We start from the raw sequence: 27,929 nt of genomic DNA, 5'->3' as shown, positions 1-27,929 counted from the left end.
ATCGATAAATACCACCACAAACTTATCCAAAAACTCCATGAACACCTTATTCATCAAGTACATAAAGTATGCAGGCACATTGGTCCAACCAAAGGACATAACGGTGTACTCATACAAACCATACCTCATAGTAAAAGTTGTCTTGGGTATGTTAGTTGCATGAATCTTCAACTGATGATAACTAGAACGAAGATCAATCTTAGAGAAAACACAAGCACCTCTCAACTGATCAAATAAGTCATCAATTCTAGGTAGCGGGTACTTGTTCTTGATAGCAACCTCATTTAGTGACCGATAATCAACACATCCTCATTTAGTGACGAACTAGGATGAATGAAACCTTTCTACTGTAACTGCTTTATTTGTTTCTTAAGTTCCTCTAGTTCATTAATCCCCATTCTATATGGACGCTTAGCTATAGGTGCAGTTCCAGGTAATAATTCAATAATAAACTCAATGTCACTATGAGGTGGCATACCTGGTAAGTCATCGGGAAACACATCCGAAAACTCATCCACTACTGGGTCCTCCTTGTTGACGTGATCAAGTTGGTTCACTGTGGCTGTCGGCTGCTTCTACACTACAACATTGACACTAATTCTATCCCCATTTGGTGTGGTCATAACAACTACCTTCTTCTTACACTGAATCACTGCTTGTTGCATCATCCAATCCATACCCAAAATCACATCAATGCCATATGTTCTCAACACAATGGGACTCACTTTGAACTCTACCCCCTTAAGGATAGACTAGTTAGAAGACAACGATAAGAAGCTTGCATACTACCTCCTGGTGAGTTTACTAATATGGGATTTTGCATGGTACATAAGGGTATGCTATGCGTTCTAACAAATGCTTGTGATATGAAAGAATGCGAAGCTCTAGAATCAAAAAGAACAGTGGCAAGAGTGGAATTAACATCAAACGTACTAAGCATGACTTCTGGTTCTGCAAGTGTTGTCTCTGTAGACACATGATTCACCTTTCCTATGTTGGGTGCTAGCTTCTGAGGCATTCCTTTTGGATTATTGTGCTGACCCTGGGGTGTTAGCTAATTCTGCTTCCTAGGAAAATGGTTAGTATAATGCTCAGCTTCTCCATAACGATAGCATACGTTGGGGTGCTAGGTGCATTGGTCTTCATGGGAGTGTTGTTAGGCGCTCCCTATCATGGTGTCTGCTTACCACTCTGCTACTGGGGACATTGATTGCCATTCTACTGCTAGTACGATGGACACTGCTGGTTTGGGTTGCGATTCCACTAATTAGGTGGTCCCTGGTACCTCTGCTAGAAGCCTTGCTAAGGGTTGGTGCATAGACAAGTATTGCTTCCAGAGGCCTATCCCTGAAGCATCCTCTTCTTAGCCTCCATCTCTTTGCGCTTATTGTTAATCACAATAGCACGAATCACCAGCGTTTGGAAATTGGGGTATGTATTGGACATAAGCTGGACTTGCAGACCATCATACAAACCCTTGAGAAAGTGGTGTTGCTTATCAGCATCATCAGCCACCTCATTCAGAGCGTAACGTGACAACTGAGCAAATTTGTCATGATACTCAGCTACAGACATGGATCCCTATTTCAGAGCTCTAAATTCCTCCTGCTTCAGCTCTATCAATCCTTCAGGTATGTGGTAGGATCTAAAATTCTCTCTAAATTCCTGTCAGGTGATAGGAGGAGCATTAGTGGGACGTCCATACTCAAATGCCTTCCACCAGTCTTGAGCTTCTCCTTGGAGTTATACTGACGTGTACAACACCTTCTGCTGGTCATCGCACTGTGCTATGTTGAGTTGCTTTTCCACTGCATGAAGCTAATCATCTACTTCCAGTGGATCAGTGGCATGAGAAAACACCGGGGGCGGCCCTTCAAGAATTCACCACGCTTATCACACGGTACTCCACCAATTGGTTCATTCTGTTGATTCTGCACTAGAGCTTGCATAAGCTGTGTCTGCACTGCTAGAAGCTACTCAATAGTAGGTGGTGGTGGTGGTGGATGTGGGGGAACACCTCCACGACCTCGGCCTCTTCCTATTCTAGACATCTGACATCCAACACAAATATTTAAAATTTAGAGATTTCTAAGTTATATGCACTTATAGAGATATAGAATACATTCTAAAAATTTTCTAGACGAGTTCCAACATTAGGAGCTCGATAAAACTATCATATCTCATGTTCCAGACATCCAAAAGAGGCATGCTCTACATGGTTGGAAATCTTAAGCAATTATCTACAACTTTTATTCAGACCAGATGCCCAGATTCTGTCGCTAGGTTACTCAAAGATAGGACACAACCGAATCTATTCTAGATTCCAGACTGTGTAGAAACTTCAAATTGGAATAGCTATATCTCACAAACCAGATCAGATATAGGGGTTATTCTAGAGGAATTAGAATGATACTTAAGTCTAGATGTTCCCATAAAAATTTCATATTTTTTTGTCAAGTAGATTTAGATTGGCATTAAGATAAGGGCAGACTACTCCAAAAAACAGATCCAAGAGAACAAGATGTACCAAACCCAACTATTTATTTATTGATTCAAACTTTAATATTATTAACTATGGAACTTGCGGACATGCCCACAAAGTTCCAACACTCATTACCAAAATCCAACTCACACATAAACATAATAATAAATCAACTAGGCACACCAAAGTTCACACCACACTACTAGACTCGACTTGACTCAACTTGACCCATGCTACTAACGTCTTATTACACAAAAAGGAACTCCAACACCTATGGGCGATGTTTATGGGGAAGCTTCTCATAAATCCTTGGTAGGATGAGGTACTCCCTTTGGCCATCTATCACTCGTTGGTACCTTTTAAGAGTATCCTATTGTGCCTTTAACTGATCTTCCAGTCGCTGAATCTTTCCTACTAACTCACAACCAAAGTGTACCATCACTTGAGTAGTTGGATCCATGCCCTGAGGGTCCATCATTACCCACTCCAATTTAGGGTGTTTGTCAGGGAGGAATCGATATTGGTCCTCCTTCATATCCTCAAAATGGCGGCCATGGAGACCCATGCAGGCTTCAGTGGCTGCATCTTCTATGCCATCTTCCATGGTGGCACGACGAGCATGACATGAATAGCTTGCGTCCAACTGATATGTTTCCTTCTCTTCATCCCTGATGGAGATGCACGCCCTAGTCTTCCAATAAGTGTCCTCTAGAGGGTGCGTATGTTCTTCGCAGACATACTCCACAGCTACGTCTCAATCAGCGTAGTAAGTCTAAAGAATCCCCATAAATCAGTGGTGTGAAATGGAGGATTCACATCCTAGCTTATATCAGATCTTTGTAGTCCATCCCATGGCAGGGGTAGGTTGATCTTCTTGAACCGTGTCTTCCTCATCATCATCATCAGACAATACAATGACCTCCACTTCTTTAGGTTCTTCTTCTTTGGGCTCTTCCTAGAATGGCTCAGGTGTACATGCAGGTGCTGGCGAGTCAACTTCTTGCTCCTAGGGTTCCTCCTCCTCACGTGGCTCCATGGAATCAAATAAGCCACGAGGCGGGTAGTAGCCTCCGATGCTAATGCGAGCGGTCTTATTGGCACAAGGCATCTATAGAATGAGATTTAGTTAGATTAGAAGCAATAATTTTCATAATAGAGTGAGACAAAAGAAGCATAAAATTTAGCAAATAACAAGAGTGAGATGGGAAGCATGAAATGAGTGAAGCAAAAGAGGCTAAAATGACCATTGCTAACTAGGCTTGCGTCCTACAGTCAACACGGCTCTAATACCAATCTGTCACACCCAATTTTAAGGATAAAATGGGATGCAAAATCTTATATGCGCCCAGAGATCAGTCACACATATAAGCTGACAAAATATGAATAGTATCATCACAAGTGTTTATTACATCACGAATAATAAGACACTTCACATAAATGTAGCGGAAGTATAAAGAAAAATCTCTTGCGGAAGCTCCATATCATAGGGACATCAACTGGTTGACCACAAGTCTAATAATCCTCAGGAAAGTTGTCATTACCATAACCATATGTTACCCATCCGAGATTTTTATCCAAATAATGAAAATAAACAAGCGTAAGTGTAACACCTCTGTGTTAAGCATTGCATTTGACACCTGCATTTCATGAGCACAAGCATCATCTAAGCATTCATGAACATGAGCATATGAAATTTCATCTCATTCTTATACTTTGTCACATAAAATGTTGATTTATATACATGCATATGCTAGGATTTACATGTGACCAATGTATAAAATGTTTGTGGGACCTTAGGAGTACCTTAAAAATGTTTAGAATGTCTTATGGAACAACTTTGGTATTCATGACTTGGACCCATTTGGCCTCTAAGTCATGGTTATAGTGTAGGCTTTCATTTTCAAGTTGTATGTTTGACCTAAGTTGAACTATAGCATAGAGTGTTTGCATGGTAGTGCACCCTTAAGCAAAGTTGTAGTACTTGACTAGAGTAACAACTTTTATTTTTGGGTCAAGGTCTAATTCAGTGCATAGCATGCTCAAAAACAGCTCACAAGTAGCAAGAAAATGTTGTTTTGGATTTGCAAAAAAAAATTAATTCTAAAACGAGGATTTCAGTTTAAAGTACAGCAATTTAGGGCTTTGTAGATCTCAAACTATTGAGAATTTGGGAAATCTTTTTAAAGCAAATTTGTAGATCACATGTAGCTCTACAACTTTCACTAATATGGTTTTCACTAACTCGCCACGGATAAGGAGTAACGATCGCTCAAATTTGCTCCATCAGTCATGTTCATCTGGGCCTGATGCCAATCTGAACTAGCGTCAGTGGCCGACCGGGGGCAGGCTAGGCACACCACGTGGTGGCCATATGCCAGCCCTGGCCCAGCCGGTCAGGCCAGAGTGGGGAGATAAGGCGCACGGCACCGGTGCTCGCCTCACTTCACTCTCGCACCTCACCCTCTCTCACGCATGCTAGGCCAAAGTGGAGGGTCGTGCTACCGTCGCCATTGCTGAGCGCTGCCACATTCTCTCATGCTCCACCACTGCACCTTCGGCCACTACTACATGCCCACCACTCTGCCTTTGTCTCCTCCACCTCCCTGACCCACTCGCACCAGCATTCGAGCCAAGGTAAGCTTTGTGGCGTGTTCACCATCAACGTGACCATCACTGGAGCGTTGCCATGCTTGCGCTCGCCGTGGCCATGCTCCACCGAGCCATCTCGCCCACTCCTTTCTCATGTTAAGGCTATCCTAGAGTCACGTCTAGCTCACGTCATTGACCACTGGCCAATGTCGACACGCTAGTGCCGGTACGCGGCCTTCCGCCATCATGCTCTCGCCGCCGTGGCACGATACGCACGGTCAAGCTCACCGGCGCCAGCCCGTACCCTAACCTACATCCTTTAGCTTTGCTAGGTCACCATGTAGATGTAGCAAGCCTCACTTGTGCTTATCGTGGCCAGAGCTTGTTGGAGCGCTACCACACAGCTTCGTCATTCGCCATGGCTGTCGTAGAGCCTACTCCGACGAGCCTCTAAGCCAACCTAGTGCACCCATCGATGCGGGACATCGAGGCGAAGCCGTCGGTGGTGACCTCACTGTCGATGACCTCGCTAGCAATGAGCTATGGCCAGTCAGCACCATGCTCTGCTTCTGTGTGTCTAACGGGTGGGTCCCCGTTGACAGCAGGCCCCAGCTGTCAGTGTGTATAATATTTGATTTTTTGATTTATTTCACATATTTGAATGCATGTTTCAAAAATTCATATCTCAAGCTAGGAGTGTCCAATTTTGGTGAACCAAATTTTGTTAGTTTCATCTTGAAGTGCAGTTTCAACTTGGTTTGTAATAACCTTAATTTGTACTCTGATGAATGAACTATATTTGTGAACTTTATGTAACATGTGACATGTATGTTGAATCATGTACGATCTTGGTTGTATGTTGATGGTTAATCGAGACCCGTCATTGTACTCAATGGACTATCAGGTTTATATGGGCTCAAGTATGATAGTACAACCACTTGCGGGCTGCCATTGTACTTGTGCTCTTATAAATTGGTCGGTTCTGCGATAGCTGGCATTAGAGCAAGATTCAACATTAATTGCCACATGTATATTTAAAACAAAGGTTTTTGTTTTCCAAAACCAGTTTCTAGCAACTTATACCTATATATATAGATGTTTTAAAACCTAGAGTTTGAATCTAAAGTGTGCTAGTGATCACTTCCTTTATGCCCAGTTAAGGACTTCAGGTGGCTAATTAAGTACTAACTTGGGGGTTTTCCTTTTCGTCGTCCATACGGCATGCTATTGTATGGATGCCATTCATTTGAGTGGTAATGTATGGATCAAATGCCTCTACGCCCAAGGTAAGATGCCAATCATCATCATGGTGGCATGACCACAAGTTGTGAGCGTGCGGTCTAATGGGGAGAGTTAGCTTTGATACTGAAGTGTAGATATGCCTCATATATACAGAAGTATTTAATTGTGGGTTAGCTTTGATACGACTGTGTATGCATATTTATATGTATATATAGGACGTATTTACTTTCGGGTAGCTTTGATATGGAAGTATATATATATGGGTATATATATATGGAAGTATTTAGATTGCAACTTAGAGCCTAGATTTACATTCTGCATATATACTTAGGGGGTTGGGCTGAAATGAAATCCTTGTGTAGGTACACTAACAACAAAACATGTAGCCTGACTAGTTACGCTATATATGAGAGAACGTATGTATGCCACCGTGTATGTCGTTAGAAATATGTTTTCCTAAGTTTATAAGGACGTACGGAATGTGCATGCATCATGATAAATCATTATTCATACTTGCATTGTTCCTCCCCTTATAAATCTCTTACTCGGTTAAGTAACTCTTATCCATTATGACCTTGTCTCATGAGAGTTGCACATGTTGTTGGTATAGATGGCAGCACCGGCTGGAAGTGAGAATTTCATGTTGATGTTTGGAACTCCTGCCCTACTTTGGAGAGTCTTGCCTTATGCGGGGTATTACAAACCACCCCTCTATTACTGGAATGAAGTATACCTGGAGGGACAACCATGGTATGAAGTATAGCTGACCATACTAGCTCGTAACCAAGCACCTTTCTGGTAGGAATGGAAGGTGGAATCTGAAGGAAGAACTCCTTAGGAGGCTGCCCAAGTAGTAGCCTTTGAGGTACTGAGTCAGATTTGTCAGCAGCATGGGGATGAGCTTACTGGCAGTGCCGCTGGTACTTTTCCTTGGGTGGATCCATCCACAACAGTATGGGCACAGTGCAATAGCAATGCATTGATCTGAGATCGGGATGAGCGGGCAGACAGTTCTAGTCCCGCTATGAGCGCCATATTTGTAGTAATGAAGATGTTCTACACTTGTCAGGACACAAGGGACTTCTGGCAGGAGTCCTATACCACTTGTATGGATAAGCTCATGAAAGCCAAAGCTGCATAGCGTAAGCTAAAGAAGCGTGTGCACAAGCACAAAAAGGCAGCAAGTGAGGCTCGATGGGAAACTGATCAAGCTTATCTTTAGGAAATCTCCACACCCAAATGGAGCAAGTTGATCGGTAGAGAGCTGCCACCTAAGAGGCAAGAGCAGATGATCAAGCAGTGTTAGCAGGACTACGAGAGCAGCTGGAGGCCGCCCATGCCAAGGCGTTCATAGCTACGCGCCAGCGGATCCTAGCAAACAACCGTGCAGCTATGGCAGAAGCAGAACAAGACCGGACCCATGCCTTGAGCATGCAGCAGGACTATGTCGAAAGGGACTTGCACTAGCAGCTTGCACAAATCTAGAACATGGTGGTTGATCTTTAGCATGAGGTGCATTTCCTGAACAATCAACTGCACCCGATCCTTAATGAGGAAGAAGAAGATCTAGAGATGTTGGTCGAGGATGACGATTGGGAGGAAAAAGTAGAACTAGAGGATGAGGACGATCCTATCTCCGACCTTGATAGCGAACACGTGGAAGATTAGAATCACCTAGTGACTAGTTAAAGTGCTAGATGTATCCCTGTTATTCATATAACGGACTTGTAGCTTGGAGTTTGGAATCCGTGATTTGACTTTCGCGTAATATTGGCACTCTGCATGTTGTTTTGCCATGGGTTGAACTTTAATGAAATTCCAGTTCTGTTTTACTGGTGGATTATGACATGCATGTTAACACATTGCGAGCATGATAAGTGATCAACTTGGTGATGTCATGTTGCGAGAATGAGTTATTATGTCTCTATTTTATTATATGAGTTTAAGATTCTTTCTAGTAATTTCAGTTTGGCATGATTATACAATTCATCTGCAATCTCTTGACATCAGCCAATAATCACTTATTGTTGCAACTTTGCAGATGACTCGCACTCACACCGAAGCTAGCAACAGCCAAGGTGGCAACGACGGTGACTTACCACCACCGCCACCACCGTCTGCGAATGAATTCTTTGCACAGTTCTTGGGTAGTCAGAGAACAATGGAGGAAACCCTATGCCTCATCATGTAGAACACTGCTCACGCCCATCAGCAACATCAAGGGCCTGAGCCAAATCAATACAGCTCTTTCAAGGATTTCCTAGACACCAAGCCTCCTATCTTTAAGGTGGCCAAAGAACCACTCCAGGCGGATGAATGGCTAAACACAATTAAGCAAAAGTTTCATCTATTGAGGGTCACGGAACATCAGAAGGCAGAATATGTGTCCCATCAGCTGCAGGGACCGGTCAGAATATGGTGGACCCAAATCCTATCCTCTTTACCTACCAACACACAGGTCACATGGGAGCAATTTAAGTTAGCCTTTAGGGGACATCACATTGCCCTGGGGCTAATGTGCATGAAAGTAGAGGTTGTACACTTTCACTGTGAGTCATGACACCCATATGCCTGGGCTAATTACTCCCAAAACACTTCCATGGTGAGCAGACAGGGTTCACTATGAAGCCTTTCAAAGGATCATCTACCAAGTTAGGGGCATTAGATTCACTCAACAAACAAACACAGGAACCCCCCTGTCGAATGGCACAATTCCATCATGGCTATACACATAAGAGTAGAGGTTGTCCTATACCTGATTCGTCAAACCATTCTTACACCATAAAGGTAACCACTAACAAGCTAGAAAATTTTCTCATACTGAGCTCAAGCCAGAGCCATGTGTCCTTCATAGCTATACTATAAGTCCTGGATGATCACTTACAAATAAGTCCTTAGAAAGAGGAATCTGAAGCATTTAGAAAGTAGCTAAACCCTCCAGCCCCCTGTTTCCAAGTTGCTAAAAAGTCATGTTTTAATGTTTATTGCATATACCATTAGTTAAGTTACAAGATCATGGTTTAGTTGAGCACTAGCAAAGCTACCCAATGCATATCCCATAGGAGACAAGGTATAAGTTCAATTCTAGGGAATCCCTATAAAGGTGACACATGCAAATATGGATTAAATGTATTAAAGTTGATAGGAAACAAGGATAATCCCATGCTATACTTGCCTTGAACAAAGTGTTCCTACTGATCCCGCTCATCAAAGTAGTACTCTTGATCACCCACGAATTGCTCACCGTCTATACTCGATAATCACAACAACATACAAGCATCCAGAAGCAATCATGCATAGCAAACAAAAGTTATAGATTAGAACATTACACCAATCAGCATATAATCAAGATGAAAAGTTTGTAAAATGATTCTACGTCTCGCTATGAACACACAGACGCGAAGATCACGAAAATCGGAGCTAAAACAAAAAAAATATGAACTAAATAAGATTTCCTTTATTAAAATAATAGATTAAATCTAACCTTGAATTTTAAAAGTTTAAAATATACTTAACAGTAGTATGAACATGTAGATTTCTCAATTATGAACCTAACATAACTTGAACAGATCAAATCGGAGTTAAAACGAAGATTTTATGGCTAAAACAAGATTAGTGGCAAAACTATAAATAGCTGACAAAGAATTTTGAATCTACTAGAAGGAAACTACGCTTTCAGAATAGGAAAACGTATTGTAAAAATATGCTATGGACTATGGGTTCGAATATAAAGAACTCGAGGGGCTCTTTAGCAAAAAGGTCGGTCGAACCAGTATCATGTTTTCTGGATCATTGGATCAAGATTGAATGGTGCAGATCAAATGGGAGGGGGAGAGAGAGAGCCTGCCGGCCGGAGAAGAAACCGGTGCGGCGGTGCCATGGCTAGAAGCGAGAGACCTCACCGGTGTTTGTCAATACGTCGCTACCGGCCATCAAAAGATGAACGGAAAGCACAGGGAGCAAGAGAAGAAAACAACAAACTCGCCAAGGCAGCTTACAGCAGTCGACGACGGATGGAAGCAGCTCGGGATGGCAGACGACGATGGCGGCGCTAGGGTTTGTGGTGGCTGCGATGACTTGGGACATGGCAAAACTTGCTGTAGGGTGGGATAGATAGACGGCGCGATGCGGCTTGGTATTTATGGCTGGGGAAAACGTGGGGCGCTCGCCAAGAGAGGAGGCGTGGGCGGAGTAGAGTCCCAGCGGTGGTGTCCGACTCAGCCACGAGCTAGAGGTGGGGGAAAGCGCTGACATGCAGGACCGGCTCATTAGCGTCATAGGGCGTGGAAGGAGAGAAACGCAGCACGGGCATGCTCCTCGGCTGGGCTGAAACAAAGAAGCGGGCCGCGTGGAGATATGGGCCGAAAGGGAAAAGCGGGTTCGGCGGAGAAGAACTGGGCCAGCCTGCAAGTTCAACTAGGCAGCGGCAGGAGAGAAAGCTAGAGCAGGCCAGATTCAAGAGAAAGAAAGGAAAAATAAAAATTATTTTTTCCTATTTTCTTAAAGACAATTTCAAATCCAATTTCAAGTCAAATTCAAATTCATTTACAAATTTCAATCAAACCAAAGCATCACAAAAAAAATATGCAGCAGCATGTATGCACATACATGTATGTAGACCTTATATTTAATTTTAATTTTAACAAAGTTATTATTTTTCTAAATTTAAATGCTCACAAAATGCATAATTAAATCAAATTCACCTATTTTTAAATGATGCAAATTTTAGGGTGTTACACATGGCAAAGCCTACCAAGGTAAAATATGATGTGAGTGATGATGATTATGAAAGTGATGATTGTAGGAGTGATGAGGAGGAGTACACCAAGGAGGAGCTCATGGACATGTGTGAGCAAGTGCACACTTGCTTTGAGATGAAGAGAAAGGAGTGCAAAGAATTACGTAAGAAGATCAAATCTCTTGAGCAAACCTTTGACGAGCTAAATGCCTCTCATGAGAGTCTAAGGGAAGACCATGAGATGCTTGGCAAAGCTCACTCTAAGCTTGAAAAGGCTCACTCATCTCTCCTCAAGCAAGTCAAGGAGGAAGAAGCCAAGAAGGAGCAAGTGATTATGTCATGTGATGTGGGACTAACATGTGATATTATTGATGAATCCTTTTATAAGCCCATTATTGTTGCTCCCACTAACCCTTGTAGCACTACTACTTCCACTTCACCTTTGAGTGATGGTTTCACTTGTAATGCCTCACTAATGGTGGAAAATGAGACCCACAAGAAAGAGGTGAATGAGCTCACTCGTGCATTAGGCAATGCCTATGGTGGAGATGCCCGCTTGCTAAAGTGCTTGGGTAGCCAAAGGTTTTTTCTAAACAAAGAGGGGTTGGGCTATACACCCAAGAAAGGCAATACGGCCTTTGTCACTCCCAAAGGTAGCTTTGTGAAGGGCAATGGTCGGTTTTGTAATAGATGCAAGCAAGTTTGGCATATAGAGCAATATTGCAAGACTAACAAAAACAAGCAACCTAGTGTATCCTCAATTAAATTTGATTCTTGTTACATGCTTGTTAAGGGTACCAATGGTGTGAAGGATAAGTTCATTCGTACACCAATTATGGGCCCAAAGAAGAAGGCCATTTGGGTACCAAAGACCTTGGTAACTAACCTTCAAGGACCCAAGAAAGTTTAGGTACCTAAAAAGAATTGATCTTCTTTTGTGGGTCCATTATAAAGCCAAAGGAAGGCATTGGGTGCTTGATAGTGGGTGCATAGAATACATGACCAGTGATTTAAGAATGTTCAATTCAATCAACGAGAATGAGAGCAATGGGAATGATAGTATCATATTTGGTGACAATGGCAAAGGCAAGGTCAAAGGTCTTGGTAAGATTGTAATATCCAATGACTTAAGCATTTCCAATGTGCTCAACTTTGTCAGTAGCTCAACTTTGTGATCTTGGTTTCAAGTGCATATTTGTTGTGGATGACGTAGAGATCATAAGTGTAGATGGCTCTAACTTGATATTCAAAGGATTTAGATATGAGAATCTATACTTGGTTGATTTCAATGCTAGAGAAGTTCAATTGTCAACATGTTTGCTCACAAAGTCTAGCATTGGTTGGTTATGGCATAAAAGGCTTGGTCATGTTGGAATAAAACAATTGAACAAGTTGATTAAGCATGATCTAGTTAGAGGCTTGAAAGATGTCATATTTGAGAAGGATAAGCTTTTGTAGTGCATGTTAAGCTAGAAAGCAAGTTGGCAACACACATCCTAAGAAAGAGCATGATGAGTACATCTAAGGCATTTGAGTTGTTGCATATGGATTTGTTTGGACCAACCACTTACACTAGCATTGGTGGAAACAAAAAATAGATTTGTGATTGTGGATGATTTCACTAGATATACATGGGTGTTCTTTCTTATTGACAAGAGTGATATGTTTGCAACCTTCAAAACTTTCATCAAGAGAATTCACAATGAGTTTGTAACAACCATAAAAAAAGTGAGAAGTGACAATGGAAGTGAGTTCAAGAATACAATAATTTATGAGCTTTGTGATGAGTTTGAAACTATGCATCAATTCTCGGCCAAGTACACTCATCAATCAAATGGCCTAGTTGAGAGGAAGAATAGAACCTTGATTGACATGGCAAGATCAATGTTGAGTGAGTATAATGTGAGTCATTCATTTTGGGCCAAAGCAATCAACATAGCTTGCTACTATAGCAACCGACGCTATTGTCACCCCATGATGGAGAAGACACCTTATGAGCTCTTGAATGGAAGAAAGCCCAACATTGTATACTTTTGGGTTTTTGTTGCAAATGCTATATATTGAAGAAAGGCACAAGATTGAGTAAGTTTGAGAAGAAATATGATGAAGGTTTCTTTCTTGGTTACTCCACTACTAGCAAGGCTTATAGAGTTTGGAATTTAGCTAGTGGTACACTTGAGGAGGTTCATGATGTGGAATTTAATGAAACCAATAGTTCCTAAGAGGAAGATGAGAATCTAAATGATGTGAGAGGAACTTAATTGGTCAATGCAATGAAGAACATTGACATTAGTGATATAAGGCCTAGAGAGATGATTGATGTTGAAGATAATAAGAATCAAGTGCTCTCTAACTCAAATATGCAAGCTAGTGGTTCTCATGATCATGATCAAGCAAGTGCTAGTGATGACAAAGTGTAAGATCAACAACAAGTGGTTAGTTCATCATCTCAACCAATTGATCAATCAAATGGAAGCAATCAAGTTCAAGTGCTCTAACCAACCACTGTTGCAAGAGATCATCCATTGAATTCTATCATTGGTGATATCTCAAGAGGTGTATAAACAAGATCAAGATTGGCATCATTTTGTGAACACTTCTCATTTGTGTTTTTCATTGAACCTAAGAAGATAGATGAAGCCTTGTTGGATATTGATTGGGTGAATGCTATGCATGAAGAGCTAAACAACTTCATAAGAAATCAAGTATGGGAGTTAGTTGAGAGACCTAAGGATCATAATGTGATAGAAACCAAATGGGTCTTTCGCAACAAGCAAGATCAAGATAGGACGGTTGTAAGGAACAAAGCAAGATTAGTGGCTCAAGGTTACACTCAAGTTGAAGGTCTTGACTTTAGAGAAACTGTCACACCCTAAAATTTCTAATTTTGGTTTATGCATAGAAAACACAAATTAAAATAAATGTTTTGATATTTGGATAAAAAAATTTAAGTTTAGTTTAAGCTAGCGTCAATTAGTTATAGGAAAAATGTGAATCTTCAAACTTTTCTGAATAAATTTAATGGGATATTGCTTGATGTGATGTTTGCTTGTTGTTTCTTTGTGTGTGAGAGTGAACAAAGTCTTTAAAATGCGTTTAGTAGATTGATCTTCCTTCTCCGTCACGTCTTTATCGTTTTTTGTAATCAAATTCCTTATTTCTCAGCTCAAGCTTTCATTTAGAGCCTCTCAAAAAAATTTCTTTGTAACCCAAATCACTCCTTTCAGCTTCTCGTCCGTCGATCAATTTCTAGAAACTTCTCTGGAATTTTTTTGACTTTTCTTGGAACTTGTTCTCACTTTTCTATGAGTATAATCTAATTTTTTTTAGATGCTCCAAAATATATTTTCAAGAGCTCCAAATATTTTATTTGGGTTCCTCATGTTTCAAAATGTCTCTGAGAATTTTCCCCAAATTTTCAGAGCTTTCGGAGTATTTTTCATAGGTTAAATAATAATTCTTGACTTTTCTAGAATTATTTTATTCACAAAATTAATTAATTTTGAAAATAATAAAATATTTCCTTTTTCCACCAAAGCCCGTGTGCAATAATCCTAATAAATCTGAAATGCCTATGCATTTAATTACTAATGGGCTTTAATGATTAATTACGCTCATTAATGGAGGTGGAGCGTGCAACATCAATTAGTACCGTATTACTAATTGATGTACTTATGGGGAGTTGTCCTCCATATATATATGTACCAACCCATCGGACAAACCACACCAAAACTATCGTAAAGGGAGCTCCTAGTTAGGTAAATCCCTCGTTTAGTAAAATAGAATTTTCTCTCTTCTTATCACCGTCGGCCAACTCCAATGACTCCTCCGGCGAGCTCTTTCTGGTCAGCTAGAGCATCTCTAACGAGAACACCACCACAAGGTTCTTCTCATCGTCCTCTATACCGTGGTATTCTCCTTTTTGCAAATCTACCATCGTATGACTATTTCCCTTGCTTTTCTTTTTTCCGACGTGGTTTTTCGGTGAGCTTCTCCATTGGTGCTCTCTGTTCTTCTCTGTTGCTCGCAACCGGCAACATGGTGTCCGTGAAGAATGCCTCCCGTGTCTCCGCCACTAGCGCCGCCCACGTTTTGCGCCTCGGCCACCTTCGTGCGCCTCTGCGCAAGTAGCAGGCCACCTCCACCGGAGCGACAGCTCTGTTGCAGCGCCGTGCCTCCAAGCACCCGTACGTGACTGCGCCACCCCACGTGATTGGACCGGTCGTGCTCCACCGCGCCGCACCAGCATACGGGCTAGTGCCGCCCCAGTCTGGCCTCGCCTAGCCCCCTACAGCCAAGCTCCCTCCCTCTTGTTTGTGACGTAGATGGAGGAAGAAGAAAACATATTTACAAGTTTGCCACCAGTCTGCTGCACAAGTAGAAAGGTGACGTATTTACTGTTCTGCCACTTGTTCGTAGTATCTGCTATTTGATCATCCTAATTCCGATTTAGTTACGTTAGTTTTGTAGCATCGCGCTCTACGCAGCAGTACTAATGTTTTTCATGTCACATGTTTTTAGTATATAATTAAATAATTAATTTAATTAGTTTATACAGGGCTAGTTTTATAATTAAAAAAACAATGTAAGTAAACTTTGGCCTTTCATAAGCAAATGTTAATTGGATTAATGTTAACTTATATGTTTTAAATTATAATATACTTAGATTAAACATGTTCCATGTACAAAATTCGTGTTAGAGGCTCACATGCTTTTCTCTTTTACGTTGTTAAAGTTTGAATGGATTAAATAATACACACATGTTTACAATTAAAATATGATTAGTTTAACTCATATTTCTAAATTAGATATATAATTTGACTAGTCTAAACTAGTAGTTTCAAATGATTTTGGTTACTTCAAATAAATCAAGCATGTAGGCTTTTCTTTTATAATATAAAACTCCCAATGGTCGTTTTCTTTTTAATCGTAGACTCGTTCTTGGTGTTTTGTAATCTTGTGACCGTAGAACTAGCTCTCTTTTAGTAGGTTGTTTTCCTGGGTGGTGTGCTATTCTTAGTTTGTTTGTTTGTATGCTTGTATGTTTGTGTATGTGCCTGGTGTTTGCTATGAGTAGAAGTGAACCGTCCGTAAGCGCTGGAGACTCGAAGTTGAAGATGAAGCCTAAAGAATCTGAGTAGCTATACATTTAGTGGAAAGCAAGAGTAAAAGGCAAGTATAGCATGGGATCATCCTTGTTGTCCTATTCACTTTAATAACAACTTAATTATACGCATGTGTATACCTTGGCAACCATAGTAAACTTCCTAGTTGTTTGATATCTTGGATTCCTTGATACCCCGTGGGATATTGCATTGGGTAGTGATGCTAGTGCTCAACTAAAACCATGATCTTGTAACATGACTAATGGTATATGCAATAAATGTCAAAATATGTTTTTAGCAACTTGGCTTAAGAGGGCTCCAGCATTGGGTTTTATGGTGCTCTAGATTCCTCCCCCTAAGGACTTATCTGTAAGTGGTCACCAGGACTTATAGTACAACTGTGAGGGCCACATGGCTCTAGCTTTAGTCAAGTATGTGGACCTTTTCTAGCTTGTTAGTGGTTACTTGAAAAGGCGCAAAAGGGGCTTAACATGATGGGTATAGGACAACATATGTTCCTATGTGTATAGCCGTGAAGAAATTGTATCATTCAAAAGGAGGTTCCTACATCTGCTTGCCAATTGGAAACCAAGCGGCCCTAATGTGGTAGAACCGCCCAAAATAGCACGCTTCTAGAGGTGCCCATCTTCCACTAGACACTAAGCACCCCAAAAGCAAGCTACATCGGACGGATTCCGTCGAGCACACCCCAAGGGAGAACTCGAATAATCCACGTTTTTCCTTTAGGATCCAATAATGCGAATGAGTTTACAATACTTAGTCCATTTCATACAACAAGAGTTCTTAGAAGTACATTATGACAATACTAAGTTTAGAGTATGGAATTTAAACAGCGGAATTACAATAAACATCTAACGGTAGAATATAAGCATCCGTGTGGGGGTATGGCCCCGATATCCACAAGACAAGACATGGGCCACACCATCAGAGGTGGCCCAGCCCACAAGATCAAGGCGTGCACGACACTGCTCGGCGTGCACCACAAGATATTGTATAGTACCAAATAGGCTACTTTCCTTGTTACCCTACCCCTCCAGAGTATATAAGGAGAGGCAGGGGTCCCCTAGTGGACACGATCGATACATCTTAATACAATACATCATAACATAGGATGTAGGTATTACGTCATACTGATGGCCAAACCTGTCTAAATCTTGTGTCTTGGTGCTTGTATTACCATCTCGCTCCTAATCTCGCTCACCTCTATGACAAATCTACCATCGTGGGATACCCCTCGGTGGACTGTCGAGCATCTTTTGTGGATAGTTGGCACGCCAGGTAGGGGTGTGCACTTGATCCATGGTGAGTCAGATGGACCTCAAATCAACAGCATGTTCTCATCATCAATCTCATGGAGATCCATGCTGGTCCATGACGACGATTCATCGCTAGCTACATCAGCCCCCATGATAGCAGATCCGATCTCGAAACCACCTCTGAGGTCACATTCATCAACAACTCATCGCCCGCTTCCTTGCTACCAGAGGAGGCAGATCAACAACGACGATCTGATCGTATCCATCGATCGGGTTGGTCTGAAGCTCACCGATTGCCTCTCTATCGCTGAATTGGCTTTGGACACTCTGGTTCAGCGTCGACCAACCTCCGATCTAGATCTATCAAAGGCTGCTCAAGAAACTCTAGGAGTTACGGCCCTACCCTTTGGGTTCACCAACGCTGCCGCCGCTTACCAACATGCCCTAAGGGGTAGATTCGCCGACAAGGTTGAAGACGTCCATCCTCTCACCGACCAGATAACGCCATACACCGCCGACCAGTCGTTCTGTCTAAAGCTAAGTCACACTTTAATATTTTTCTAAATATTCTCCAATCTTCGTTAATCGCCATGATGTTTCTTCGAGCAGTTTTCTCCATGTTTGCTCTCCAAACGATTCTCTGAACCCCCGAATAGTCCTGTTGATGCTTGGACGCCTCTAGAGATGGCCCTGTCTCTGACTCCTCCCTACACGTGCATGAGCGTCTACCCTCTACGTTATGGGTGGTCGGCAGCGGCTCCTTAGCGATGCTTGTTCCTCCTACACGTGCATGGGCTCCGCGCTCCGCGTTATGGTATAGGCTAGCTAGGGCTAGAGACTCAACTACATACTAACTGTTTGGGTGGTTTATATTAAATGCATCTTCACACCAACTAATCGTTGAGCTACTTACGCTATTTCATCACCATTGCTGATTTTTCTCTGGAGTTCATATATTTGTACATCATGTACTACCCGTTCTACATATTTGTATTGCAGGATCATTATCTAGGTGATCGGATCACCTAGTGCTTGGACTTCACCGATCAACTGGTCGGACCACTAGAATCATCAACTTCGTCGCCGACCAGTTGATCGGACTGTTCGCCGGTCGCTTCTACTCAATGCTCATTTCACCGCCAATCAGTTGACCAGACTATTTGTCGCTCGTGCTTCATCGCCAGATACGTCGGTTACTCCACGGCACTCAGATTCTTCGTGCTTAAAGACTAAGTGGGCACACTTCACCTTGCGGACATCGCTAGCGATGCCGGGGACTCCTCGCTCCTCGGTGCTCGGTCGTCACCAGCGACGCTAGGGACTCCTTGCTCCTTGGTGCTCGGACATCGCCAGCGACACCGGGGACTCCTCCCTCCTCGGTGCTCGGACATCGCCAGCGACGCCGAGGACTTCTCGCTCCTCGGTGCTCGGTCATCGCTAGCGACGCCGGGGACTCCTCGCTCCTCAGTGCTTGGTAATCGCTAGCGACGTCGGGGACTCCTCGCTCCTCGGTGCTCAAACATCACCAGTAACGTCGGGGACTCCTCGCTCCTCGGTGCTCGGAAATCGCCAGCTACGTCGGGGACTCCTTGGTGCTCGAACATCACCAGCGACACCAGGGACTCCTCACTCCTTGGTGCTTGGACATCGCCAGCGACGTCGGGACTCCTCGCTCCTCGGTGCTCGAACATCGCCAGCGATGCTGGGGACTCCTCGCTCTTTGGTGCTCGGTCAACGCCAGTGACGCCGGGGACTCCTCGCTCCTCGGTGCTCGGTCATCACCAGTGACGCCGGGGACACCTCGCTCCTTGGTGCTCGGACATCTCCTGCGACGTCGAGGACTCCTCGCTCCTCGATGCTCGGTCATTGCTAGTGACGTTGGGGACTCCTCGGTGCTCGGACATCGCCAGCGACACCGGGGACTCCTCGCTCCTCGGTGCTCGGACATCGCCAGCGATGTTGGGACTCCTCGCTCCTTGGTGCTTGGACATCGCCAGCGACGTCGGGGACTCCTCGGTGCTCGGATCTTGCTATGTCTCATCGGTGTGCTATCAAGCTACTCCATGTTGTTCGAATCAAGGTGCTGATCTTGGGCAGCACGTCTGGGGTCTTGATACGTGCATGTCAGACGACGTCGGTAAGCTTTCAGACTTCTTTTTCTTTGACCCTGCTATAAGATTCATTCTTCATGTTCTAGCAGGCTCAGGGACTATGTGGGCACACTTCACCTTGCGGTGAATGTGTGCTTTTCTCATCTCGTGGCTATGCCTAGGGATTGGCTGCCTGCTCAGCTAGTCTTCTACTTTCTAACCCTGGCACCACGTGACTACATTACCTACTGTCAGGCTCGGGGACTAGCTGTGGGGGTATGGCCCCCGGTATCCACAAGACAAGACATGGGCCACACCATCAGAGGTGGCCTAGCCCATAAGATCAAGGCGTGCACGGCGCTGCTCGGCGTGCACCGCAAGATATTGTATAGTACCAAATAGGCTACTTTCCTTGTAACCCTACCCCTCCAGAGTGTATAAGGAGAGGCAGGGGTCCCCTAGTGGACACGATCAATACATCTTAATGTAATACATCAGAACACAGGATGTAGGTATTATGTCATATTGACGACCGAACCGGTCTAAATCTTGTGTCTTGGTGCTTGTATTACCATCTCGCTCCTGATCTCGCTCACCTCTACGACCAATCTACCTTCGTGGGATACCCCTCGGAGGACTACCGACGATATTCTGTCGAGATCAGTTGACCAGACTGTTGGGCACACTTCACCTTGCGAACATCGCTAGCGACGCCGGGGACTCCTCACTCCTTGGTGCTTGGTCGTCGCCAGCGCCGACAGGGACTCCTCGCTCCTCGGTACTCGGACATTGCCAGTGACGCTGGGGACTCCTCCCTCCTCGGTGCTCGGACATCGCCAGTGACGTCGGGGACTCCTCGCTCCTCGGTGCTCGGTCATCACCAGCGACGCTGGGGACTCCTCGCTCCTCGGTGCTCGATCATCGTCAACAACGTCGGGGACTCCTCGCTCCTCGGTGCTCGAAAATCACCAGTGACACTAGGGACTCCTCGCTCCTCGGTGCTCGGACATCGCTAGCTAGACGGGAACTCCTTAGTGCTCGAACATCACCAGCGACGCCGGGGACTCCTCGCTTTTTGGTGCTCCGACATTGCCAGCGATGCCGAATTGGGAAACATATCTGTCATTCTTATGCAAGTTCAATCAGAGTAGCTGAATTGATTTAAGTTTCATATTATTGTTATTCACATCTCTTATTGATGGAGATTCACAGTCATGCCCCTTATTTGTATGATGCAGCATACGACTGTATATTGTCCTCTATGGCTGATGTTTGTGTAGAATCTGCTCACCTTGTTTTCTTGCACTAGGTTGAAGCCCTTGGTGAGATTGAAATTGCTACTAAACTTTTGGAGGATGATTCAAGTGACCAGGTATTCCATTTCACTAATGGGTCAAGTTTTTTTTTAGGAATAATTCCTTATATGCTACCGACTATACCTTAAATCCTTTATATGGTACTGTCAGTGACTGTGGGGGTCAGTGATGGCATATCAGGGATTGTGAGTTTTCTCAGTGGCATATAAGGAAATTGATCATGTTATGTCTCATTGGCTTTAAAAAAAATGAATCAGTTATATGCCATTAACAGTCTGGCCACAAGTTCCATTTGCCTGGGCTGATGCCATCTCTTCCTTAAAAGATATGCCCTAAATATGTTTTGTTGTACCTTTTTATATACCATCTCTTCCAAATTATAGTTCACTTTAGATTTGTCTCAAGTTAAACCTCTTTTGACTTAGAAAAGTTTATAGAAAAATACACTGACTCTAGAAATCAAATTAGTCATGAATATGTTTAAATTAAGCATTTGTTTGGAGTTATATATGTTGATATATTTTTCTAAAAATGTCATCAAAGTTACAGAAGTTTGACTTGGGACAAAAGCCAAAGTGAACTATAATTTGGAATGGCGGGAGTATATATCACTATAAAATAAATAATTTATTTATTTTTCATTGATTTTGATTATTGTTTAGTGAATCTACAAAAACATACATATATGTGAATGTGAACTATCTTTTTTTTTCCTCGAACACACATCATGTGAACCATCAGAAAACTGCACGCTTCATAGAACTCAGTCTACATATTGGATCTTACTTGTCAGATTCTGTTGCATTTATCATGAATCTTCAGATGTGGTTTTATTGAAATCTTACACATCGAATTGAACTAAATTGTGTAGTTTTCTGGGAGTTATGTGGAAAATTGTGTAATTGTGTGAATTTAATCTAATCGTGAATATGCAACTTTCACTTGTTTCTGGAGTTGGCGGCACATTTTGATTTGTTTGGGTAACTAAAATAATAGTTTCCATGCTTCATACCCTTGCATATTTTTAAACATAAGCATAACATGATTGAAAATGTAGGTTGATCCGCTATATGCTCGATACAAGCAACTTCATTGTGATCTCACACCTCTTGAAGCTGATTCAGATGAGTACTCTATGGTAATTTTCCTACCAACAATATACATACATATATTGTGGACGTTCGAGTCTGTAGCTCAAAAGGATTCTTTCGCATTTCAAGCTAACATATTTACATCTCAATCTTACATATTTTCTTTTGGATATGGGGATTCAACCTTATAAATAAATGTGTGAAAACATTCTTATGCAACATGGAGTGGTGTCTTTATTCTTGTCCGCTGTTTTTGGCAAATTGCTCATCTGAAGTTTTTAATTATTTACAAAAATATCTGCTATCCAGATAAAAACATATTTGAGGAATACACATGGAAAAACTCACTCTGGTTCTACGGTGGACATAGTGCAAATATTTAAGGTTTCAAGGCATGGTGAAACAGAGCGATTTCAGAAAGTGAGATATTTCTGTACTGTTATTATCTGCACAACCCAAAAGATTGGACTGTGTCACATGACTAATTTTCAACATGTGCATGCAGTTTGCTAGTACAAGAAATAGGATGCTTTTGTGGCATGGTTCTCGGTTGAGCAACTGGACTGGGATCCTTTCTCAGGGTAATTCATGCTATCTAAAATTATTTACTACCACTTCTATACATGGCTTCACTCTGCTTTCTAAGTTGATGAGATACTTCCTGCTATCTACTTGTCCTGGAGCTCACAAGATCAGCATCTAGTTCGTAGTGGCCTAGTGGGACTGCTGAAATTTCAATGTTAAATTTATCAGCATGAATTGAATGCTTCATTTTTGTGAGAATTTGTTATGGTGCTTTTCTTCACGTTTTTAACGCTTGTGTAGTTAGTGTCTAGCAAAGTTTGTTCATTCATATGGAAAAAGCTAAATTCAGCTTGTGTTACCTTTTGTGCTCTTTGAGAATTGGCACTTTGATAGGTGATGGTTCTTGTCTTGAATTACTATCTCCCAGGTCTGCGAATCTCTCCTCCTGAAGCACTTGTTAGTGGTTACATGTTCGGCAAGGTTGTTTACTTTGCTGACATGTTTTCAAAGAGTGCAAACTATTGCTGCGCTTCAGAAGCATGTAGATCTGGAGTACTGCTTTTATGTGAGGTCTGCTGCCTACTGAGTATCCATGCATGATTTTACTAGCTTCAGATTGTGTGGTATTTTATCTATTTGTTACACTGGTTGATCACTTGATTGTCATATGTGCATGTCCCAATTATTTTGTTTGTTACACTAGCTTTGTCATATAGAGACAAAGCTAAGGTATTTGCTGAGTTCAGGGTAAATGCAGATTACGAGTGAGCTATTTAACTTCAATTTACCAGGTTGCATTGGGCGATATGAATGAGCTACTAAATGCAGATTACGATGCTAATAACCTGCCGAAGGGAAAATTAAGGTCAGTTACTGATGCAATTTCTTTTGATTATAGCACCTTCTTTTCTCCCCCTAAATCATTTTCTATATGTATTGGCCAATTCCTAATGGTAAATGATAGTATGCAAGAATGGAAGACAATATTTTTCCTAAATCATTGTTTGCTTGTGTTTTTCTTGTGGCCAATTCCTGATGTTAACTCAGTACATATAATGGCGCAAGATTGGAAGATATTTTTTATGCTCCATTTAATATATACTACTGTAACGTCCCTCATCTATTTCCTTTTTGAATTTTAAAATTGCATGAAAACGATACAAGAGAATGGACTAATTGCTTGCTAGTGGCTGAAAGTATTATGCTTGCTGCTGATATGAACAAGATTTGGTTGCAATTATTTTTGTGCAGCACGAAGGGAGTTGGTCAAACAGCACCTGACATAGTCGAGTCTAAGATCACTGACGATGGTGTGGTTGTTCCCCTTGGCAAACCTAAACAGGAACCTACCAAAAGGGTGTGTACATTCCCGTGCTGCATTTACATGGTTATATATTTCCAAATGCAAATCCCATATGGGAAGCACCGTAACTGTGAAAATACTTGCTCTCTGGTTGCAGGGTGGTTTGCTTTACAACGAGTACATAGTGTACAACGTAGATCAGATAAGAATGCGGTATGTCCTACTTGTTAACTTCAACTTCAAGAGACGGTAGATGTTGGCCTGTTGCAAAGAGCTGAAGGTGTTGCCGAGATCTTCCTTGGCAGAACATCTGCTTAGAAAATGAGGATGACCGTTTGGACTTGTTTAGCTGATAAGCCATGGCTGAAAGTACTATTGGTTGGTTTGGTGTGAGAGAAAAATACTGCTCGTTGGCTGATAAGCTAAATACGACCAAGCGAACAGGCTAGTTGGTAGTCTTTGCATTTCGATTTTGGTTTCAAGCTTCCAGCCCCGTTGATGACTAATGCTGAGTGTGTATATGATCCATCGCAATCCAACTTCCATGTAGTTATATCTTGGCAAAATTTGCTACAGTACACTATTAAAGTGTGACTTGCCACAGACCACTAAAAAAAGACAGTCTTTGCCAAAAGACATCCAAAATCTGGACTAATATGCTACAAGACACTAAACTCATTATTATATTTGATATGAATAGATAGACACAAGTAATGATGAGTGTGGCCTTGCCTTTTATCTACTTTCCCGAACGCCTGTGTGACCTGACTTCTGCGAACTGTGATCCCGCGAGCCCGGCGACCGCCTCGTCGTCCATGGCCTTTGCAAGCTCTAGGCTGACCTCCCTCTCCACGCCCTTGCTCTCCGTTGTGGCCATCCACACCGCCAACAGGCACGCTTACCACTGACACCTACGACAGCAACGATGGTGCCGCGGCCTCCGTGTGCGACGACGGCGGCGGGACCTGTTCGTGTTCCTCTCGGAGGATCAACTGCTGCGTGACCGAGGGCTGTCCCCAGGCGACCCGTTCCGCAACCCCACTTCGGCTTGGGGCGGCGGCGTGTACGTGTTGGCGAGGACGCTGCTGCTCCTGCCGGTGGGCGGACGTGCACAGGAGGCCGCAGGAGGGTCACAGGAATCTCCGCCCACTGCATTCTCGTGAGTTGCTTAGTTGCCGGATCATCGCAGGATTGGGTCTGGATTGTTGACTCGTCTCCTTTCGATTTGATCTAATCTGGGCACCTAATAATTCACTCTGGGCATAATTAACCGAAGACCGAAGACCGAGACCGAGACCGAGACTAAAAAGACCGAGACCGAAAAGTTCGGTCATAAATTCGGTCCTGGCTCCCAACTAATCGAAGTAACCGATAGAAGTTCGGTCATATGTGTCGGTTAACCGAAGTGACCGAACTGACCGTAGTTCTGTAGACTTCGTTCGTAATGTGTGATTGTGATTTGTGAGAACTGAGAAAGTTGTGTGCTAGAACTTGTCATAATAATGTGTGGTTTGTTTTATATATTGTGTTGTTATTTTTTTGCCTTCAAATAGCAAGCATGCTGTTGAAAATTGTTATAGATTCTGCTATTGTTTGTGGCTGCTACTCAGGTCCGGTTAGTTCGGTCGTGACCGAGACCGAACCGAACTAACCGAGACCGAACTTCCTCGGTCTTCGTTTTTTGCAAAGACCGATCGGTCCCAGATTTCTGATGACCGAACTGACCAAATGACCGAGGAACCGAACCGATCGGTTCGGTCTAACCGAATGCCCAGGGTGACTAATAATCGCATGATCTTTTGCTACTGTCTTTTTTTTTCAAGCCGAGTCAGGCTGCACGGTTGTTCAGGAACAAGATAAAAGGGCATATTTGTCATATCATGTGGCTGTCTATTAAAATCAAATATAATAATGAGCTTGGTGTCTTGTAGCATATTTGTCTAAATTTTGGATGTCTTTTGGCAAAGACAGGCTTTTTTATGGCCTATAGCAAAAGCCACGTTTTAACGGTGTCCTCTAGCAAATTTTGCCTTATATCTTCCATTTACTGGCGTATTAGTTTTTTTAACATGTTCCATGCATGTAAATCCGAAGAACCATATAGACCTAATAAGGTTCAAACTATCCGCAAGCTAAAACTAACATGGCCTCTGTAGTTTTTCAACAGATCATAAAATTGTGGACCCTTAAAAAGATACTCTAGGCACTATGAAATCTTGACCTCAGATACTTGAATGAATAATTCATAATGCCATTGTAATTTCAGAAATCCTTGTCTGAGCCAACAACAATAGATCATGAGATAAGGGTCATATGTTTCTTGCACGTCCACTTAGTAGGTGCACTTATGCATGATAACAATGTAAGATTATACCAATACAAATGGAGGCATGGATGGGAGTTTGTCCTATTCTTTAGACTTGGGCACAAAAGATAGAAGGTAAAACTAGTGCAAACTATCTAAAGACTAAGAAATCTGTATGTTGCTCATGGGTTAGATTGGAGCATAATCAACCTATCTTAAGAAAACTTACTGTGGGCAATGGACCGTGTTCGGCAACGAGAAACGTTTTAGATTCTCACTAGAATCACTAGAGTCGCTTGGAGAGAGGATCACTTTTTTTAGATCGTACCCTATGGCACATTTTTCATTAAGCAGAAGTAGAGTTTAAATGTTACACAGAACCCGCAAGTAATCCAAGGATTACCCACGCAATTCACAGACACAAACAAACAACAAGAAAATACGAGGGTGGGGGAGACCCTCTACCTCAAGACCCCAACCGACTGAGCCTATTACAAGAAGACAACACAACGGTAGCCAACAGTGTAGTGAAACTGCAATGGCGACGAGGCGAGCTTCGAACAACAGTGGCGAAGAAGCATCCGCCCTAGAAAGATCAAGCAACCTTGGCGGCAAAGCATCTGCCAAGGAACAATAGCGGCAAAGTATCCGCTAGAGAAGAATACCACGACGACCAAGTATCTACTGGAACAACAGTGCAACGGTAAAGCATCCACAAAGACGACGATCCAGTAGCGCGGCGGGCTACGAAAGCCGAAACCACGGCGGGCGATCAACAGGCTGCAGTGGGAAAGCATCCGCTCAACGATAACCAGGAACATTGGCGACAAAGCATCCACCGGAGAAGCAACAAAGGAAGTGACAAAGCATCCGCTCAGCGATAACCATGAACATTGGCGGCAAAGCATCCACCGGAGAAGCAACAAAGGAAGCGGCTAAGCATCCGCCAGAGAAGCGACCACACTGTAGGACAAACACGGGTGTTGAAGCCATGAAGGACATGAAGCGCGCATAGGCACAGCCAAAAAATCCACCGCCAATCGGATGACTCGACAGAAGCACAAGCGATAGCGACTACCATGTGCAGCACCGAGGAGAGGGAGAGGGGGAAGGTAGCTCCCAAGCGCGGCCGGGCCATGGAACTACATAGACAACACCTCCTTGGACGCGGACTGTGCCGCCGCTACCTGCCCAGCAAGGACGAGGTTTTCACCCAGTAGATCCACGCCGGGAGGTAAGGAAGGTGCAACAACATATGCCTCCAAGGAGGACAATGGCGTCCAAAGGACGTCACCACTGTTGACTAGACAGCAAGGCTTTTGCCTAGCACTCAACTACCAAGACGCAGCCCACGAGCAGATGCTCAGGAGCCGTGTTTAGACTCGGAACTGGTTGACACCGGCGCAACCACCGGACCACAACAACCACCACGTGGGACACCGCGCCATAGGCAGCAGGCAGCCAGGAGGCTAAGCAAAGGGGCAGGCATGCTCCTAGCAGCCAGCGCAAGACACAGCCATGGGCAGGAGCCATGAGGCCGAGCAAATCAGGCAGCTAGCACAGCTCCTAGCCGCCACCCAGCCATGGGCGAGGAGAGTGACGCCCACAGCCGAGTGAAGGGTGCGAGCGCGCTCAGGCTGGCCGTCGCCTTGGACCGAAAGTCATGCAGACGCAGCGAGCCCGTACCCCTGCCCGTCACCAGTGCGTGGAGGGCAGAGGTGCAGAGCCGGAGCACCCCTGACCGCCACCTGAGACATGAGCGAGCCTGACAGTTGCCACCACGCCGGCTAGAGCTGAGCGCAGCGGTAGCGAGGCACCCGCAAGCCAGCCGTCGCCCCTTACTGGAAAACGTCGTATAGCCTCTCC

General features: G+C 43.4%; 1 protein-coding gene across 1 annotated transcript in view; it reads left to right on the top strand.

The window, feature by feature from the left end:
- LOC136454634 (poly [ADP-ribose] polymerase 2-like) overlaps window positions 1-25,003 on the top strand; it is a 130,370-nt gene extending 105,367 nt beyond the window's left edge. Inside the window, exons 3-10 of the mRNA XM_066454996.1 lie at window positions 20,833-20,895; window positions 21,897-21,977; window positions 22,240-22,350; window positions 22,436-22,511; window positions 22,883-23,025; window positions 23,247-23,320; window positions 23,707-23,812; window positions 23,916-25,003. Coding sequence (XP_066311093.1) covers window positions 20,833-20,895; window positions 21,897-21,977; window positions 22,240-22,350; window positions 22,436-22,511; window positions 22,883-23,025; window positions 23,247-23,320; window positions 23,707-23,812; window positions 23,916-24,011 — 750 coding nt within the window. The 3' untranslated portion in view covers window positions 24,012-25,003. The remainder of the gene's footprint in view (window positions 1-20,832; window positions 20,896-21,896; window positions 21,978-22,239; window positions 22,351-22,435; window positions 22,512-22,882; window positions 23,026-23,246; window positions 23,321-23,706; window positions 23,813-23,915) is intronic.
- The last annotated feature ends 2,926 nt before the right edge of the window (window positions 25,004-27,929 follow it).

This window comes from Miscanthus floridulus, chromosome 5 (assembly GCF_019320115.1).
Source record: "Miscanthus floridulus cultivar M001 chromosome 5, ASM1932011v1, whole genome shotgun sequence".
NCBI lineage: Eukaryota > Viridiplantae > Streptophyta > Magnoliopsida > Poales > Poaceae > Miscanthus > Miscanthus floridulus.
This window is presented reverse-complemented; position numbering and strand designations above follow the sequence as displayed.